This window comes from Gavialis gangeticus, unplaced genomic scaffold, assembly GCF_001723915.1.
Source record: "Gavialis gangeticus isolate Ggan-Ray unplaced genomic scaffold, GavGan_comp1, whole genome shotgun sequence".
Classification (NCBI taxonomy): Eukaryota; Metazoa; Chordata; order Crocodylia; family Gavialidae; genus Gavialis; species Gavialis gangeticus.
In genome coordinates, this window is record NW_017728993.1 from 40,742,196 (window position 1) to 40,759,702 (window position 17,507).

The window sequence follows — 17,507 nt, forward strand, 5'->3', positions numbered from 1 at the left end:
GGGAGGCACATTAGTTGGGGAGGCAGGTGGGTGGGTTGTGGGTGTGGTAGCACTGGGAGCAGGGGCTCTGCCCTGCTGCTGCTTGCCCAGCTGGTGCAGGGGGGAAAGTGGGGGCTGTGTGATGCAGGTGCGGCTCACTCCAGGCTGAAGGGTGCAAGCAACAGCAGGGCAAGTCCTCGCTCCCAGCACTACTGTGCCCACATCCTGCACCCCCCTGCGCTGGCAAGCACCAGCAGAGTGGAGTCCCTGCTCCCAGTGCTGATGTGGGCACAGCAGTGCTGGGAGCAGGGCCTATCCCTTGCTGCCGCTTGCCCCCTTCTGCCTGGAGTGAGCCATGCCTGCATTGTGCTCCCCCATGCTGGCTGGGCAAGTGGCAGCAAGGCAGAGCCCCCGCATCAGTGTTGGGAGCAGGGACTCTGCACTGCCACTGCTTGCCAGCCAGCATGGCAGAACACGGGTGGCTGCGTGCGGCAGCACTGGGAGTGGGGACTATGCCCTGCTGCATGCCCTTGCCCCCTTCCACCCACATCAAGCTATGCTTGCATCCTGCCCTTCCCCCCTCCAGCGAGGCAAGTGGCAGCAGGGCATAGCGCCACTCCAAGTGCTGCCGCGCCCACATCCTGCACCCCACACCCCAAGTCCCTTGACTTTTGCCCTGGCTGGGCAGCTTGTCCCAGCCCCAATCCCTCCCTCTCCCCCTAAGTTCCTTCCCTCACCACTCCCCGAACCCCAACAGACTTGTCAGCCACCTATTTAGTCTAGGGCCAAATCGTCAAATCTTTTCCGAATCTTTTTCTGAATTAATTCAAAGCATCCGAATAGATTCAGAACTCTTAACTGGTCTCCCGATTCAATTCGGATTTGGAGATTTGATCCCTGAATCAGGTCGAATCTCCTCCGCATCAAATCGGCTACCAAAGCTTTGCACAGCCCTAAGTATATATCTTTCTTCAAAGTATGGTATATTCTGCTTTAAATGAAAAGGTACCCAAACCTAAACAAACTAGTGTTCAAGTCCACAGCAGACTGGAAATACTGTTACAAGATGTAAGTAACCTAAAATGATAGGTTTGATGACCATTATTACTTGTTTTGGTTCTGCAAGTCTGTATTAATATGAACAGCACTATCAAAATTATCAGAAGGCTGAAGTTTTAAACAACTGGTAAGAGGCAGGTTGAACTTTGGGTATGTAAACTAAGGGTTACAGCACTGGGCAAATGAGTATTTTCTTTTAAACCCTCTTTCAGAAAAGGCTGGAAGCAATCTGGCATGTGAGAGGGTTGAGACAGAATAATGTCTATTTTTCTATTCTAGCATCTCTGGGCATAGTTCCAACAACGGATAAGTACAACCAGTCTAGGCTTCTACTAAAATAATCAGCAGTGAATAGTTAAAGTTGATAGTTAAAATAACCACGTTTCACAACTAGCACCTCATTAAGATATAAATGAAAGCTCAGATTCTATGGCAAGTATCACACTCCCAGAACACACAATGAACTATGTATATCGCACCTGGCACAAAGTGCTTTATAGATAGGTTGACCATATGTCCCAGTCTGACCGGGACACACTATGATTCTGTAGCCCTGTTCTGGCTGGTAGGTCAAAAGTCCCAGACCTGAGTCTGGCAGGCAGGCAGCTGGGCAGGCTCCGCTGCTCCTGCGCAGGAACAAGACAGGTGGGTGGGAACAGGTGCACCCCACCCACACATGGCACATCCTTGTTCCCGCACAGGAGAAGCAGTGCCTACCCAGCCCTCTGCCTGGCACACAGTGTCATTCTACCTCACCAGACTCTGGCCCAGAACACTTGACAAACTGGCCAGGACCAGGCTACAGAATCCTGGCAGCCAAACCGGGATGTATGGTCACCCTATTTATAGACAAGTTACTGGATATGCTACCTGTCCCAAAGGCTTGAATTCTCAATTTGCTTTCAAATGGATCTGGCTTCCTGTGTGCATAACAAGCTGGATTACTTTCAGGTAATTTTTTTTATTCCTTTTATTCTTATTAGCATTGCAGAACTAACATGTCTTATAGAACTCTGCAGTACTCTAATCTGGTCAAATACAGAATTGTTAGCCAAGCAGCCAGTGCAGGGCCAAAATCTACTACAAGCTACATCTGTGATACTGTTTTACTGCAGTTGCAATAAAATATATGATCGTAGGGATTTGGCCCCCACTGTTTTAGATCCAGTATAAACACAGAATAAAGACAATCCTTATGGTCCAGGAGCTTGCAATCTGACACAAAAATGCTGAAGGGTAAGAGGTGAGGATGCAACATACAAGCAGATAAATATGGTGATGAACTAGCACAGCTTTAGCTAGTTCCACCTACTTTAAAGCTGGTACAGCAAAAGCTCTGATATCTGGCACCCATGGGGAATGGCAGGTGCCGGATAACCAAATATGCTGGTTACCCAAGAGGCCCAAACAGGCATCTTTGCCTTTTTGGGCCACCGCCCCTCCCGCTGCATCCGGCGCGCTGTCGCCCCTCCCTGGTGTCAGTGTGCTGACGGACAGGGAGGAGGGTCCCGCGCAGTACACTTTGCCCCAGGCCATGGGGGCTCAGCAGCACAGGCTTCTTTGCCCCGGGTTGTGGGGGCTTGGCGAAACCGGAAGTACCAGGGTTTTGTGTGTTTTTATTCTTGTTTTTGTTGTTTTTTAGAAACGTCTGCTGTCCATGGAAGCTTAACCTTTCATCAAAAATGAACTCCCCAAACCAAAACATACTGCAGTGGCAATACCAAATCAGAATGTCATGCAAATTATAGTTCAGCCCCATGTCACCATTCATTTCTGTAGGCTGGGTTTCCAGCCAGATTATCTCAGCAGTACTGGTTTAACTAATTCTTGATTGCGAGAACAAAAATTGGACTTAACCAATATATATATTGCCACAAATTCTATAGCGGATAATAGTTTGAAATCAGTAGGTGATAACTGGAAGCTCAATTTGGTCTGCAAAACACTGGTGATGCATGAGAGCTAGAAATTATAGAACAATAAAGTTTCCAGTTCCCACTCTTGCAAACTCACTTAATCTTAAATACTGTTCATGGGCAAAAATCTTTTGCCATGCAGATTTTGATGAAACTGCTAATGCCAAATGAACCAAGAAACAAACCAGCATTTCTTGAAAGGTCACCAATAGTTGTGCCTCATACTCCTGTAGCATGATGGTGCAGGAGTACTCTGACCCTATTAATTAAAAGGTCTTGACCCTTTAATCACATATGAAACTAGGGGGTCATAAAGTGACCAATGACCCTTTCTCCAATGTTGGTTTTCTATGTAAATGGAATTAATAAAACAAAGACAATTAGCTCAAAGTGTCAGCTGAAGGTGTGCATTTTAGCTTATAGTATGGTGCAGTTTCGTTATAGCCATAATGGTTCAGAAATAAGCAAAAGCAAGGGTTTTTTTGGTCTTATCTTTTACTGCACCAACTGTATAGTTGGAAGTGAAAAGATAAGCTTTTGGTTACAAAGTGCCCTTCCTCAGGTCTGACCAGTAGTAAATTAGTTGCTTAACTTTGTATCTGAAGATGTTTATATTCAGATTTAGTTTCTAGAATGTATCTCAATGTACATTTTCATATCCATTCAATGCCAGTCCCAAGGTAGTGGAGGCATCTAAAAAAGTATAAGAGGGAAGACTATCATGGCATGGGCATGTTCAAAGTCGTCCAGAAGAATAATGGGAAAAGAATCAGAGAGTTGGAAGGGACCTGGACAGATCATCTAGTCCGACCCCCTGCCATGGGCAGGAAGGAGCACTGGGGGTGGGAGGGGTCATAAGACCCCAGCCAGGTGCCTATCCAGTCTCCTCTTGAAGATTTCCAGGGAAGGTGAGACCACCTCTCTGGGAAGCCTATTCCAGGCTCTGGACACCCTTACAGTGAAGTAGCTCTTCCTAACTACGAAGTTAGCAGAATGGCACTACTAGGGAGAAAGGGAAGAGGAAGACTGAAGATGAGCTGGAGAGGGATAGTGGAGAGGAACATGAGAGAGGAGGAGTTGGAAGAAGATTTGTATGACCAAAGCGAGAGGACAGCCAGGATCTGCAAAAGCAACCCTGTTTAGACAGGACAAATGAGGAAAGAAGTAGTAGTACTTTTTCATGTAATTTGGCATAGGTTCTTTTTATCATTCCAAACTATTTTTCTAAGACCTACATTACAAATTTTAAGTAGTAAATTAATCCCACATCATTAAGTCTTTATGCACTTTTGCCCTTTCCCGCACTTTCCCCCTTTTGGGTATCCATCTCTAAAAAATCACAGACATACAGATATATCATTCTTAATATTTAGTGGAACAGCTGGAAGATTATACATGGAAACATCTGAACTTGCAGGGAAGCAAGCACTTCCCCTCAACTACGGTCCAAGCTGAGAATAGAAAGAAAAGTCAAGAAAAACTGACAGAGCTGGCAATTTAGAGAAAAATTCAAGACAGATTATTCTGTGTTCTTCTCATACTGAACACAGGGACATTGTTTATGCCAGACACTAGACAGCACTATTTACATCTAATGATGGAATCTATATACAGCAGCATAATTGAAATCAAACAGGGATTCTCTCTTCCCTTACAAAGCTAAGCATTATGAAACTTACCCCTCAATGGAGCAGAACTGTTACAGATACTTACACAGGAATTGTTCCAGAAATATGAGAAAAGGATGTAACCACTATTAATCATGTTTAATTACATAATTATTAAGCTAAAGTGCATCAATTGATAGCTATTTATACTACTTAATTTAGTTACTGTCTTGTCAGTGTTGGTCACTACAACTATTTGAATTTAAGTTTATATTTATTCTTCACTCTACCTAAGCTAGTAATAATTCTAAGCACTTATATATTACTTACAAGAGATCTCAAAGTATTTTAGAGAAGTGAGTAAGAATTATATTCTACATTCTGAATACAAAGAAAATGACACAGATAATCTGTACAATATTGCAAATCAAATCAAAAGATAAAACTGGAAAAGAACAAATCTTCTGATTAATCAGGCAGCTGTCATATCAGCTAGACCATGATGTCACCCATACTAGTTAGAGAATGTTTAGATCAATTCCTTTAAAATGAAAAGCAAAATTATTTTTTCCATTTTATTTCTCTTTAAAACACTTTCTAATAAAAACACTGAAACAAATAATCAAGGAGATGAGATGATACTGGTGGCTGATAGAAAGCTATAAAACTGTATGAATTAGGGGAATATTAGTGTTCAGTGACTTAGGAAACAGAGAGCCAATATAACTTGCATTTATTACTGGGATAAATAGCCTCTCAGTACTGGAGTGCAGTCAGAAAATCAGATATGTAAAAATCACAAGAGCTCTTCAATCTTCAGTACTGTAGCTCAGTTATGCAGGCTACAGCACTGAAAGAAATTATAGGTCTATTGCTGGAAATGCAACCCTGATGTTTAGCCAGTTGTGAAATTAAAATATAAATTGCTCCCTTGTCTTGGTTATCTAAGAGCATTTGTCCATCTAAGTGCAGCTGCATGGGAGTGACTGCACACACGAAAAAAACTGATCATAAAAATTACACTGAAAATTCACTACAACAGTTGAATAATAAACATGGCCCACACTGATCTGAAATAATACTACCAACCACAGATGCACTGCTTCAGATAAGGAAAAAGATGGGGGGATAAAAAAGAAAGACAAGGAAATTCTGCTAAATGCTTAAAATTAATGACATTTTCAACATTCTATAATCCTACTTTCAAGTGAATCCGATTAAAAATTACTGCTGCTCATATAAAATTGTAAACAGCTAGAATCTAGCACGCGATAAAGTAAAAGAAACCCTTAAAATTCCTATCAACAGTACTGAAATACACCCTGGATTACTATTAAAAAGTGAAATGGTTAAACCACCCCACCTCCAAAAATAAAGATTAAATGGATTAAACATAGCATGTATTTGTCAAAAACACGCAAGTGCAAAAACCCTGCCCACGGCCAGAGCAACATATAAATCTGCAAAATCTGAATGGTATGCATTCTAAACTGTGCTACCCCTACGGGAAGGAATGCACCTGTTTTTTCATCCTTGCAGAGAATTTATCCTGAAAAAAGTAAACAATAGCTCAATAAAACATATTCACCACAAGCAATTATAGTATTGAAATTTATTTCAATTTCCTCCTTAATCCTTTTTGCCAACATTCTAGCTCCTTTGTTGGTAAACCTTCATCGTAACATGGGGAACTGGGATTTCACAACATGGAATATAACGCTAAATATAAAGTAAAAAGGAGATATTTCATATTGCTTTACTAGCAGGAAAAGGGAAAATTTAAAGAGACTTATGAGGCTACCTTTTTATTTCTGTGTCCTGCTTAAGATGTTCAACATTTCTGCTAAAATGGGACAGACATATCTTTCCTTTTGTTATCTCGATAAGGTGAATCTTAGTGGCAAACAACTCAGTAGAGTTAACATGTGTTGAGAAGTCAGCTGGCAAAATTTTTGGAAATACAAAATATTTCTTTCCCATAGTTAGACATAAAAACTATTACATGCAGAGTTATCAAAATGCTTATGGAGAAAACCAGCCACAGACAAATTTTCTTCTTGCATGTTGAACAAAAGGTGCAGAATATTGCTTAAAGTCAAATGATCAAACAGTTTCCTAAAACACAGAAGCAACTTAAAAAAACTCTTACAGGTTTTGAAGAGATTAATTCTAAAGTGCTCTACTCTGTTTTGGGGAATTTAAACCTTCTGGGTCTTCTATCTACAAATAAATTAGATTAAAATATTAAATACATTCACTTTTTTGGAATCTTGATATAGACTTTATAATATGATGTCCTCTGAGTTATGAAAGCAGACCATAATTTGGATGGAGCAACAGTTGGATAGATTTGCTTAAAATAATAATCAGTGAGAAAGCATTTAAACTATGTATAAAGTACTAGTATTAAATATAAAGTAAATAATGCACCAAAGCTCTCATAACACTTTTAATACAAACATTTCCCATTAGAATACCATAGAAAAAACATTTTCAAAGGAATATTAGGACTTCCTTGATAATTTTTCCAGCTACTGTTTTTTAAGTTAAAAAGATGGCTTTTCAAATCAGTTATCACTTACTTGATTGTCATGTTCATTATCTTTAATGACTAAGTATCTCAGTAGATTTAGTGCTGCCATAATCCTGTGAATTAGAGATGAACAATCATTTTGAGTCCACATTTACAGTAAGACAGTAACTTACACTGTTTAATAGCCATACATCTTCTGAAAAATGTATATAATCTATACAAAAATATGCCATTTATCTGTTTAGTAACACAAAACAACCTAGTTCTCCCCCTCCTTCCCCCCACACTGGCTTGAGAATAGAGTCAGAGAAAGAGCTGAAGCAGTTGTGGAGCGGTTCACTCCTTGATATAGAATAGGACAATGATATCATCCACACTTGAGCTCTCTCATGCACCCCACAAGGGACTTTTCTGTAGCTTCCTTAGTTTCAAGGTAATGCAATCATAATTCCTTTAATAGATAGTGAATTCAACTGAAAGAAAAAAAACTAGCTAATTTAAATGACCACTCCTATCTAACACACTGTGGGCATGTCTACATGTTGCCCTGTGGTGACATTGTTACTGTGCCATGCGCAGTAACAACCCGTACTGTGCTGTGCACAGTTAGTTTTAGCTGATACTTTGCCGTAGTGGTATGCTAAAGCAGGGGAGTGCACTGCTATGGCAAAGCAGCTGCTGGTCACATGTAGACTCACATGATCACTATGTCACCACAGCACGTTATACAGCGACGCAGACTGACATGTAGATGCACCCTGTTTGTTGTAATTATGTTGGCAGATAGTCAAGATGGCAGCTTCTTGTTCCATTATTAAGGATAGATACTGGCAGTTGTAAAATTATATTGTGTACTCCACGCAATTACAGGAGTTGCAATTTATTTTTAAATAGAAACAGAACAAACCAAAGAAATCTCTCCTGATTTATTCCAATTCTGATTTCATCTCACCTATCTGAGCTTTGGAGAAGATCGGTTTCAGCACCTTCAGGAAGAAAGAACACCTCATCAAGAAGGGAAACGAGCTGGTGTCCAGTAAACCACTTATTGTCTTGTCCTCTCTGAGAAGCAATACAAAAATGCAGAAAGTTAATTAAGTTCAAAACCTGCAATAATTTTGTACAAAAATGATTACACTGAACATGGTCTGAAAATAAAATCAAGATAAAGAAAGATGAACTCAAATTACCCCAAGCAATCAAAATACTTTCATCTCTTCAAAGTCAGATGTTTCCCTTCCTGACTTTGTTTCCCTTGCCTAGCTGTCCTTTCTAGTCTTATCAAAACCAGAAGGTTCTCTTCTGATTTCTACTATTCCCACCCCCACCTTACAGTGTATGATTTGAGTCTTGTAATGCTAGTAAGCCAGTGTGGGGAAATGCTACTCTCTTCACCACGTGGTTTAAACATGTTGCAGCACAACTAAGGAACCAGGAATCACACCTGTTAGGGGTGCAATGATAAAGATTTTTTTGGCCGATACCAATGGCTGCTTATTAACCAGCCATATTGGTTAATACCAATCTGATAGACAATATGCAGCCCAGCAGCTTGGCAAGCAGCACCCAGCCAGTAAGCCTGTGGGGGAGAAGGGGTGTGGGGAGTACATCAAGGCTTCAATGGTGAGAGAGGGAGTGGGGTTAGGGCTGGGGTAGCCCATCCTGTAGCCCCATCTCCCAGTGCTGCTGCCACCCACCCTGACCATAGCCCCAGCCCAGCCCCCCCACTGGGAAGAGGCCAGCTCAGCCCCCAACCCACAGAGGGCAGCCTGCCTTTGCCCCGCACACAGATCTGAGGGGCACATGGCCCCCAATCCTCCCATGGGGATATGCACTACAGCAGGAGCCACCCTCCTCCCCACCTCCCGTGCCCCCCAAACCAGCCTACTGTAGCTCCACCTCATGCCCCAACCCAGCTTGGCAGCACCTGCCCCAGCCCCACTCCCTTTCTCTGTGTGAGCCTTCATCTGCCCCCCCCAACACCTCTTCCCCCCCCACGAACTTACCACCCAGATGCTGCTCTCCAAGCTGCTGGGCTACATTTCTGGCTGCATGCATGTGGCATTTATCAACGACATTACCACATGGCCAAAAAAAGCCGACTGCCTATAATATTGATTTTCCTTTTATCAGTGCCAATACACTATGGACCAATATACTGGTACACCTCCAACACCTGTATGTCTTATTTTGTGTGTACAGTACAGCACAGCACTAGGTCAATCCCAGAAATTTCTTGCCTATAAATAGGGTGACCATACATCCCGGTTTGGCTGTGACACACCAGTCACAAATCTGAGTACGAGAAGTTTGTGTCTAAATATAAACTTAGGATTATAACAGAGACCTGATCTCACAAATACTGAGCCCTGGCACAAACTTCATTGCCAACTCTGCAAAAAATTCAGCCATGTCTAGTTAGCCACCTAATTTTACCCACTTTCACTGAAAAAAAAAAAAAATGGATTATAGCAACTACAGAAACCTTCTGTACAGTCAGCAACTGAACCCAGATCTCCTGCATCCAGTCCAGGCCTTATCCATAAGACAATTTTTTCTGTCCTTTGGATAAAAAACTGCAGAGATTCAAATTTCAGCACAGAAACAATATCCTTTTGATAGTAAACATAAGAAAGAGACTAAACATAAGAAACTAATGCCCCCAAAGTACTTTTAGGGTAAATCACTGAAAACAGAAGCTTGGAATGAAGCAACCACATTGGTCAAAAATTATATTCAGCAACAAGAAAATTTCATGTCATGTCATGTTCAGTCAGGTCACAGCATGTGTGTCTAACTATTTTTTAAATATGAAGGACAATGAGATAGAGTTAACTATCCAAATATCAACACCATGCCCATGTAAAAATCAGAAAAAAAAAAGTAAATTGAATCACTGTAGCCTTAATTCTGAAAGAAATCCTAAATGAAACCAAAATATTGAAATAAGTGGCAACATTAAAACCTAAAAGGAAATAATTCTCTATTAGCAGATTTTGAATATGACAGAAGAATTAAGGAATTATAAGGATACAACACAAAACTGAACAGCTGCTTGTTAAAGTACCACTATCCATCCTACAAACTAAATAAGACAGGGACCCCATAGAAAAATTACCATGCAGCATATAACAAACATTTATACACAAAGAAACCAAATAAAGGCACCTCTTAATTCTGGCATTTCCTGATCTCAGTGCATTACTTTGCAACCTTAACTTCTTGCTAATACAGTATTTTGTGAGTAATGAATAATACAGACCTTAAACAATACATGTTATTTACAAACAGTACTGAAAACACTTTCTGAAACAGGAACTTTAGACTAAATATGTAAATATGCAACAGACTCACCTTTAATGACAAATCAATCTGATTTTTTATATTCTGAATAACATATCCTTCTACACCAGCATGGTTACTTGTCTTTAGTAAACACCTTTAAAACAAAACAATATAAAATAGAGACAGAAAGTATCTACCAGGCTTCAGTACACTTATTTTAAATTTAGGTAGAATCCTGGTTTTATTCATGTCAACGGAAGTTTTGTCACTGATTTCAACATGGTTTGGATTTCACCTCTAATCTTTGGAGTAGTATGTAAGAGGGCTGTTTTCAATCTCGTTTTTAGCATAATTAAAAAACTAAAATCAGTTGCAGTTTTCAAGAAATAAGTATGTTCTAATTAACCTGAGTTACCACATAGCCATCATAATTTCATGCTAAGCTACTCTATGTTTACTATGCAACAAGGCAGACTTTTGTGAAATCTTTTGTATATACTGAAAGCATACCTGAATAATGTGTATTTTCCCTCTGTGTCAAACTTGTCTATATATAATTGTAATACATTTAAGCTCTTCTTTCTCTAAAGGGAAAAGACTCGTATTAAGATATTTGTTCTTAATTAAATTGTAAAACAATTCAGTACTCAAAACCCACAGGATAATCATTACATACCAGATCCTCTATAGGGCACAGGGTCATCACTTTCACCAAATCCTGCAGTTGAAAAAGAGTGCATGAAGTTCGGTGTGTACCCAGAGAATACATACCATGCAGAACTGACTAAATTCAAGTCTTCTTCTGGACATAAAATCCAAGAAGGTGTATACAGAACTTAAATTTACAAAAGCAAAAGGAAGTAAGGCTGAAGCTGCCGTTTCATCCTAAAGCCAAACTATTAGATATAGGGGTACTGGAGGGGTCTCAAACTGAAATTAAACCATCTTACAAATGTAAGATATGCAGTAAGGCACAGAGGGCAATGTCACTGCTACATAAATAGCAAGATATTTTATGTACAAACATAAAAAGGACATTTTATACTATAATTAGTTACTAATAGAAGAATGAGTCTAAAATTAATACTACCGTACTTTGGAAATTAATTATCTGGAAATGCTTAAGCAACTCCACACCCAATACAAAAAGACAAGAATCATCTAAGAATTTGTAAAAACAATGAATTTTTAATGACTATTTTAAGAGCATCAATTTCTATTCTGAAAACTCAAATACCTTTACATAGAAAATAAGACTGTTTGTGTACTTCTGAAATGATTCTGAACTCTTACTAAATCCTGACAGAACTAAAGGAATCTCTCAGAAAAATGAATTGAACATAAGAATTAAATTCTAAAGAAATTTTGAAAAAAAAATGCTACTACAAGGTCAAGAACAACTAGAATCCAGCTGCATATGCAGTAGCAGATGATCTGAAAATGCTGACAAGCAATCCCACCCAAGTGCTGAGACAATGAAAAGATGATGGCAGCCAAGCTTCTCATATGGGCTCCTTCAGTTCAGGGGGGAAAAATACAAAGGTATAAATTTTCAAGTTGAGGATGTAAATGAGAGTGCTCTGCTCCCATCTCTTAACTTCAACAGCAGCATTCATCAATAGCACCCTTGTCCAAGATCAGCTGTCCGTGTTAATACTGTAGCAACCAGACAAACTAAATGCAACAGCATCAAGCAGCAGCAACTTTCCAATACAGCTTCCCAAGGGGGCAGATGCTGTTGTAGGTGGCAGAAGGTCACAGCCAGGCAGCAACTCCTGGTGCCAGACTCCTGCAGTGGGTAGAAGGTGCAGGGTCCATGCTACGTCAGGGCTGCTACAGCAGTCCAGCTGGCACAGGGTGGTAGTGTCCCCATACACCAGCTGGTTGGGCCTCAGAAGCTCCTGAGAGCAAGTACTTCTGGAGCTGCTTGCCAAGGTAGATTTCAGGCACAGGCGCTGGCACCAGTCTTCAGCTCCCATTCATTTCAACTTTGCTTTAGCTTTGTTAAATGTTTTTTTTTTAAAAGCTTCCATTTACAGAGAATAGTTTTCAGACACAAGGTTGAAAACTTGTTTCCAACCCTACCCAAATTTATACCAAATGACTAAAGATGGAATTCTTCATCAAAATGCTTCATATAAAAATTGAAATGCAGATGTATGTTAATTTGTCTTTCTGTTCTCTCACCTCTTCCTCATGCTGCACAGCTTTTTTATGGAGCAAGTGTCACATGCTACAACTGGAGTTAGGTTCTGAAATTTGTTCTGCTGAGCATGCTACCATGGGGTAGTGGCAGGGAGTCTGAGTGCACTCTCTAATGATGGAAGAAGGATGTTAGTATAACACGTTTCTCAGGATGACTAGATATTGCAGGATCCCTGTCTAGCTAATGATTCTGGATAGCAAGGGACAGAATGATTTCAAAATCAATCAGAATTTACATTATACGTAAAATAATCTTTTATTAATCAAATGTAGACATTTCTCTCAAACCAGGAAAAGAGGTAGACATGGCATGTGTTATGATTTAAGGACTTGTTCATACTGCATTCTATTACCTGTGATGCTGTAATGAAGTTCCTGAATTCTAAATACTGGTGCAGAAGACTATTACTGTCCAGTCTCAATAAACAGTTTTCAAATAGATCCTACACGTGAAAAAAAGACATTTTAAGGATAACACAATTTTACACTGGTGTAACACATTAATCCAAGGTATGTGAAACACATGACAAGCTTATACTTGTGTGCACATCTAGTGTTCCTAGATGGTACCATAAAACAAGTAGAAATAACAATTTTAAGCTTTTCTCATATGTATGAAGTTAATCAAACACAAAAAAGAGTTTGCAGCACTGGAGTATATCTAATTAAACCTTATGACACTTCTGAAATTACAGTATACATTAATGGGGACTAATCTTTTCAGCAGGCATGCCACAAATTAGCTTCACACCTTCCCAAGTACCACTCTGATCCCTTTCCCCTACCCAATCTACTGCTTGCTTTCTGCTCCCTGTCCTATGTTTCCTGTCCAAGCTTCTGCTCTGCTTTCTGCTCCCTGCCTGGTCTGATGCTCTGCTTTTTGCTCCCTGGCCTATTTGCCCTTGTGCTGCCTGACCCCTCCCCAGTTTACTGCATGCCTTACACAGAAGCTACCCATGCCACTTGTGGCATACAAGCCACAGATTAGCCACCTGGTGTATGTTATGATCTTAATCTCTTACAAACAGGGAATGAAGGATATACCCTCCTACAAAGAATAAATATACAACCAAACAAAACAGAAAACAAAAAATACGCACAAGTCCTTTAGCCAATATGGATTCTTCTGTCCTGAAAGAAATATAGATATTATCAGTTTAAAAAAATGTAAATTAAAAAATAATCTGTTAATCTGTTGCAGAATCAGATAAAACAATACAGAAGACCTTTTTAAAAAAGGAATTTTCCTCTCACTAGTTCCTATTCTGCTTCCTATCATCATCTTTTCTTAAAACAACTAATTTAAAGATACCAAGTTTAAAAGGCTGTAGATTTGATTCCTCCCTTTGAGGTCAGGAACTGATATTTCCTCTCAATATATACACATGCTCAAAGTCAAACAGGTATCAAGACATTAAATAAAAGAAAACAACAAAATAATCTAGGAAAAGTGCCATCTTCAGTCTTCTGCATGCTTTTTGCTAACAGGAGGAGGGAAAGAGAATGAAAAGTGTATGCCAAGTTGTAACAAAGCACAAATGGAGTTTTCATCTTAGCTAGGAGTAACCTGTGAAACATTCTTGCTTGCCTGATGGTAGTTATGATTTATTCTTTGCAGGCTATGAAAATATTGACAGCCAAATGATCAAAACACTTGTGTAGATCTGATTTTCACTGGCCCAAAATGCAGCATACTATGGGGGACAGCTAAATACTTTGCTGGTAACCTTGCTCCATACTAAACTATGTAATTAGTTCAGGAAAATTATTCAATATACCAATACAGAAAATTTAAATGTTACAAACGATCTTAGTGTCACTTTCCAAAAACAGTTTTGAAAGCAATTATGTACAACAAACTTAAAAAATAAGTGCACTATCACACAACTGCCCTACAGTTAGGACATTTTATAACTCTTTGGAGAGAAGGGAAATCATCTTGTGCTGAAACCTGCTAAATTAGCCTTCAACTTCAAATACATTTTCCTGGAATTTGAAGAGATTCAAGGTCTGATTTATATATTACAAAATTAGATCAGAAAGAAACTGGGACAATAAAGGCAGACAAATATAAAACAAATACATTATCTGGAATTCCAAACATAATACCTACCTTTTCAATAGGACTTCAACATGTAACATGTTACACTGTAGAAGATAGGATGGACTAAAACAGAAAGTTATGTATAAATAAGATTGCAGGGATCATACAGCCTACATAGCGACATAAAAATATGCTCTATGTATAGCAGTAATAGCTATTACAAAAAACTATGAGAGCATGTTTTGGCTAAAAAAAAAATAACTCTGAAATTAATGTATTCTAGTCATTGTCATTCCCATCCCTATTGGCAAGATGGCTATCATGAACATATGTGCTTAGTTATAAATGTGAAAAATTCCCCTCAGCTTCTACTGTAGGACTACCCTTATATAAAATTAAGCATAAGCATCTGCAAGTCCAGTGGCTTAAAAAAGAAAGTCTACATACAAATTACATAACTGTGCCCTGAAAAGAATACAGGTAAGCATAGGCTTAAATAATAACTGGTGATTAATACACAGGGATTTGCTTCTGCTCCCGATTACCCTCTTCAGCACGGTTGGTCAAACTCACCCTGTCTCACAGGCAAGATTCAGATGTTGCTCACCCTGCCCCTGCCACATGGGAGTTAAGGCTGTCATTGCTTGTACCCTAGTGCTGACATGTCCCCCCAAAAGGGCTCCATACTTGCAATTTGAACACCAGGCTATGCCCCCACTCACCCCGCCCACAAATTCCAAGCCTCCATGGGAACCAGAAAACAGTTTTCTGGACCAGATCTGCACACTTGACACCCCTGCTCTACAGCAATCACCAAACAGCTACTGAATACAAATGGAAAAGAATTAACTCTTACCTAAAGATCACTGGAAAGCAATCAATACCAATATACTGAACAAACACCAGGTATGATAGACATGCCAAAGAATCCACAGAATCATTTCTATCTATATCCAAAAATTCATTATTATCCCAGTTCTGATTGTGGCTTCCATGTGAAAATACTGCTGGTATGAATTCTCCTATATCCAATAAAATGCCCTGTAAAAAGAAAGGTCAATGACATAGAGCTGCTTTATAGAAGAAAAAAACCAATAATTTAAGTTTCAAACTAGGAGTCAACCCAAAAATGGTGAATATAATAAAATATCTACATACTGGTTATACATTATTCCTGAAAAATAGTTTTGTCTATATGTATATTTAACACAAAAGTAGGTTAAAGGAGTATCACAAAAGTTGCAAAGTCAAGCACTCAAAAGTTGGGAAATGACATAATTATGGTTGCCCTATGTAACCATTATTTGGTCCCTTCTGTATGTGCATTCTGAAAACATAGGTGCTGTGACCCCAATAGCAGCAATAATTATGCAATCAATCACATACTAGTATTTTCACAGGACCACTGCAGAAAAGTAATTTAATAGTCAACACTGAATTTGTTCAATACATGTCGTCACTGTTCAACATGTAATCCACAACTCAATTCGATTCAAACCCTGCCCCTAAGATAAAGTCATTAATCTCCTCACTTTTTTAATGCTTACTACTATAGCTTTTGAGTATCTCACAAATATTCATCCATTTTTTTTTCACAAGGTACAGTGAGGCGAGGTGATGCTCACCTCATAGAAAATGATAAATTCTCATTTTATTGATGCTGAGCAAGACAAAAATAGATTGAAGTCAATCCAGTAGTTCTGGACTGCTCAATTTGAACATCCAGGACCTCACTTTGCATTCTGCTGGTATTAAACACCCTTTATATGTTCAAAGCAGAACTCCCATTAACTAATCATAGTTGTAGATGTTTGGCATTTCTGCAAATCAAGTAACAGAAGCTCAAGTAAGACACCTAATAAATGAATATATAAAGCTACATTTCACCCGATGTCCAGCATCAGACAGGAACCATGTGGCAGAGACAGGGATACGTATGGTCCAATCCTCCACAGCAGTATTCAACTGTCTTAACCATGAGACCCCTCTTGTGGCAAGCCCTTGCCTCATTTATTACACACTTTACAAATGCAGCACTGGTCTTGCAGATAAGAATCTCCTTCATTGCACAACCCTGGCTTTTCTCCAGAGCAACTCCATCTTGTGCTCTGAATGAGACAAGCATTCTACAGAAAAAATAATATAGGACCATGTAATTGAAGATTGTATCACAATGTATAGACATGGAGGGGCTGAATTAAGTTTGACCAGGCAGTATCAGTTCTGGCATTTCCTTACTTTCGAATGCTTTATTTGGCAACACTTAACAAACAAAACAAAACCAGCCTCCCACAAAAACTAAAAGTCCCATGTTAAAAAAAAATTTAAATGCCCTAGATGTTTAAAACAAACTGAGGAAACAGAAGCTGCATCACCTGTAACATACTGACATTCACATGGATCACTAGCAGGGTTGGAACTTTTGAATCCACCATCTGAACTAACGCACTACTTGAAGTAGCACATTGTCTTCCTCTATATGGATCAGTGCCAAAGGACTGTCAGTGGATGTCACAGACAACTGATAAGAACAGAGGAATGGCAGGACTCAAAACTGGTGATTTCATTCCCGGTCTGGAGGAAAGTATTCTCTGGGCTCAGATTATTCTGTCCCTTCACCTCAAGTTTGACCCATTCTGTCCCATCCCTCCCATGTCCCAGTCCTATCCCCTCCCTATCTCTATCTCGTTTCTCAGTCTCCATTCCTCAGACTTCTTGTACCTGTCCTAGTATCTCCCATTGGACCTCAATATAATCTCTACTAGCCTGCTTGCAGAGTCATTACTATTCTCCCTTTTGTGGTTCCTCATATATACTCTCTCCCTTCACCCCATGCCTCTAGTCTGCAGTAGCCCTTACATACACTTTCCCTTTCCAGC

The 17,507-nt window shown here is 39.5% G+C and overlaps 1 protein-coding gene across 2 annotated transcripts in view; it reads right to left on the bottom strand.

Annotated features, from left to right (window-relative positions):
• The window catches only part of GLMN (glomulin, FKBP associated protein), a 40,539-nt gene that overhangs the window by 6,632 nt on the left and 16,400 nt on the right, over positions 1 to 17,507 (bottom strand). Inside the window, exons 8-17 of one of the 2 annotated variants that reach the window (XM_019501607.1) lie at positions 15,485 to 15,669; positions 14,698 to 14,751; positions 13,685 to 13,715; positions 12,938 to 13,027; positions 11,056 to 11,097; positions 10,890 to 10,963; positions 10,449 to 10,533; positions 8,047 to 8,156; positions 7,144 to 7,207; positions 3,955 to 6,110 (exon numbers count right to left, since the gene is read on the bottom strand). In XM_019501607.1, the coding sequence (XP_019357152.1) occupies positions 6,063 to 6,110; positions 7,144 to 7,207; positions 8,047 to 8,156; positions 10,449 to 10,533; positions 10,890 to 10,963; positions 11,056 to 11,097; positions 12,938 to 13,027; positions 13,685 to 13,715; positions 14,698 to 14,751; positions 15,485 to 15,669 (783 nt within the window). In that variant the 3' untranslated portion in view covers positions 3,955 to 6,062. Of the gene's footprint in view, positions 1 to 3,954; positions 6,111 to 7,143; positions 7,208 to 8,046; positions 8,157 to 10,448; positions 10,534 to 10,889; positions 10,964 to 11,055; positions 11,098 to 12,937; positions 13,028 to 13,684; positions 13,716 to 14,697; positions 14,752 to 15,484; positions 15,670 to 17,507 lie in introns of those variants that run through there. The other variant, XM_019501608.1, reaches the window with a different exon arrangement.